General features: G+C 36.9%; 1 protein-coding gene across 2 annotated transcripts in view; it reads right to left on the bottom strand.

Moving 5' to 3' along the window:
* Positions 1-2,500, bottom strand: part of LOC122268038 (uncharacterized) — a 52,910-nt gene that overhangs the window by 44,122 nt on the left and 6,288 nt on the right. The window contains exon 1 of one of the 2 annotated variants that reach the window (XM_086540637.1): positions 2,316-2,500. This exon is cut by the window's right edge and continues 1,715 nt beyond it. The exons of the other annotated variant lie outside the window; for it this stretch is intronic. Coding sequence (XP_086396763.1) covers positions 2,316-2,395 — 80 coding nt within the window. The 5' untranslated portion in view covers positions 2,396-2,500. The remainder of the gene's footprint in view (positions 1-2,315) is intronic. 2 annotated transcript variants of the gene reach the window in all.

The following is a 2,500-nucleotide window of genomic DNA, read 5'->3' as shown; positions in this document are numbered from 1 at the left end:
GATGACAATTGGTACCTATATCACATAAAATCGTAAACCTATACATTCTATAAGCTTTCTGGGGTTGGGAGTAGGTTCGTTATATATCTGGGGGGGGGGAGGCGTGTGTGTGAAGACAAATTTCATTAAGTATCACTAGAGGAAGACAATTCCATAAGTAATGAAAGTGAAAATTAAATGAAGAAGGAAACAATCATTTACATGATCCATGTATAATTATATTTCAATTAATGCAAGCAGCAACATCAGATTTCACATAATTGTAGCAGCAACTGAGAATGTTTCACAAGCACATCAGTTAAAATGTGCTTTTCCTATTTTTCGTTTATTCCTGACTCAAATATGAACTCAGATTTGAGCGAACAACTCAATTGAAAAATACCAGTATTCATCGCCATATGAAATATTGACTACAAATATGAATAACGAATAACCCACTAAATTCTTTTTTTTTTTTGGCTTCTACATTTCGAAGTATCCAGATTCCCTTTGATAAATAAATGCGTTTGGCGCCCCTGCTAAGACCAGCTAAGTCAACTGGATGCACTGATATGAATGACAAAATTGTAATTGAGGTAGAGGCCATATTTACGTGATTTATTATTGGAAAAAAAGTTGATATAGTAAGGAAAAATCACAAAACAAATAGCTACAAAGTAAAAGTAAAATAAATTAAGAAACTCATCAGGGGGTTACATGTTCTGCTAAAAAGACATTATCTCACTGAGTGGGATGCGTCAGGTTGCAGGTCATGGGCAACGTGATGATTGGAATAGATTGGATTTAAACATACAATATTCATCGGGATCGAATCTATTTCTATATTAACTTATACAGCTCCGATCAAGCAGCAAAGAGCATTATCAAAGTAGAAAGAATTCACTTCGCCTATGCAATAAAAGACCCACTTAACACACGGGCTAAAGCAATTTTATTCGCGATGATGGAGATTTAAGATTTAAGTATAGGTGCTGACAATAGAAAGATCTTGGTACCATGTCATTTAAGGTCGTATACATATACATTCATATAAGCTTTCGGGGTGTTCGTGTATATATATATGTGGGGGGGGGGATGCGTGTGTGTGTGTGTGTGTGTATGTGTGTGTGTGTGTGTGTGTCTGTGTGTTGGGCGATGGGTGTTCATCCATCAAAAAATACATTAATAACTATGCGTGTATGTATGGCAGTAAGACTATGTCCATTAGAAAGTGTATGTTTATGGGTATATTCGTGTGCCTGAAAGACAAAAATAACCTGCATTCGCTATATATCTCCCATATCATTTGTGAGAGAAAGTGCTAATGAAAACTCAACGCTATTCGACCTTGGCCTTGCGGAGCCACTCGGCCTAGGCACAGGAATGTCAAAATACAACCCCGGCAGCACATGAACGTCAATACCCAGCCAAAGCACGAAGCTAACCCACATCCCTTGGCACCGTTGAGACGTGCATAGCACTTAGATCGCAACTATGAAAAAGGGTCTTCACTTCACAAGAACACCAAATACTCTATGTTCACTGTGGCCATTTAATGGAGGATACCATGAAACAACGCATTAGTTTATTATTCCAGTGCAGAAAATTTAAACACAGCTATGAGCTGACGAGCCATTGCATAGCAAGAGAATCGATGGAAATTTCCTTGCTCGCAATTACCTATACCTAGCATGTCTTCTCTATATATGGCTAGTATTTAAGCTGGGATTAGGCTACTCTGGTGCGCTATCTACTGCATGGCGTAATTCCAGGTAAAATATCTGCAAGTTTAGTGAAAAACTATGTTTTTTTCCTTTTCTTACTTTCCTGTATTTTTTAACTGGGCTAATGACTCACAGTCACATATCATTGTACTTACCGTGTCCAGATGTTATCACTCAATCGGCTCTCGTAGGATCTTATCAGAAAAAAACATTCACTAATTACCTAAAAGCGCACTTAAAATGCAAACGTCAAAAGCAGGTCACACTACACATGCTGCATTACAAACACTATGTTGTCTACATGTTTCACAATCAGTCAGCTCGAAAATCGTCTATATATATATATATATATATATATATATATATATATATATATATATATATATATATATATATATATATATATATATATATATATATATTTTTTTTTTTTTTTTTTCTTTTTTTTGTTTTTTTTTTTTTTTTTTTTTTACCCACTATTAATGACAAAAAAATAAAGCCCATAAAGCACACATATAGAACTGGCTACAAGCGCAAAAGATGAACGCCAACTAAACAGAAAAAAATCCGACATTGTGGAAGAGAAGTGAAGCCCCAGCAGCAAAAGGATACACCACAGGTCTCTCTTCACTGCGCGGCGTGACCTTGGCTTCTTCGGGAGCAGGAGTGGTCATGCTGATGTTAAGGATCATGACCTCTGCCTGAACCACGAGGAACGGAGACAATGCAAATCCTGGAGTAACAGAGTGGGAGAAAAGGATCTTTATGCAGCGTGTATCCTGGAGAGAGAACCTTCG

This window comes from Penaeus japonicus, unplaced genomic scaffold (genome assembly GCF_977035675.1).
Source record: "Penaeus japonicus unplaced genomic scaffold, GWHDUDI00000001_assembly GWHDUDI00000001, whole genome shotgun sequence".
Classification (NCBI taxonomy): Eukaryota; Metazoa; Arthropoda; class Malacostraca; order Decapoda; family Penaeidae; genus Penaeus; species Penaeus japonicus.
The sequence above is the reverse complement of the archived record's forward strand: the minus strand, read 5'-3'. Positions and strand labels throughout refer to the sequence as shown.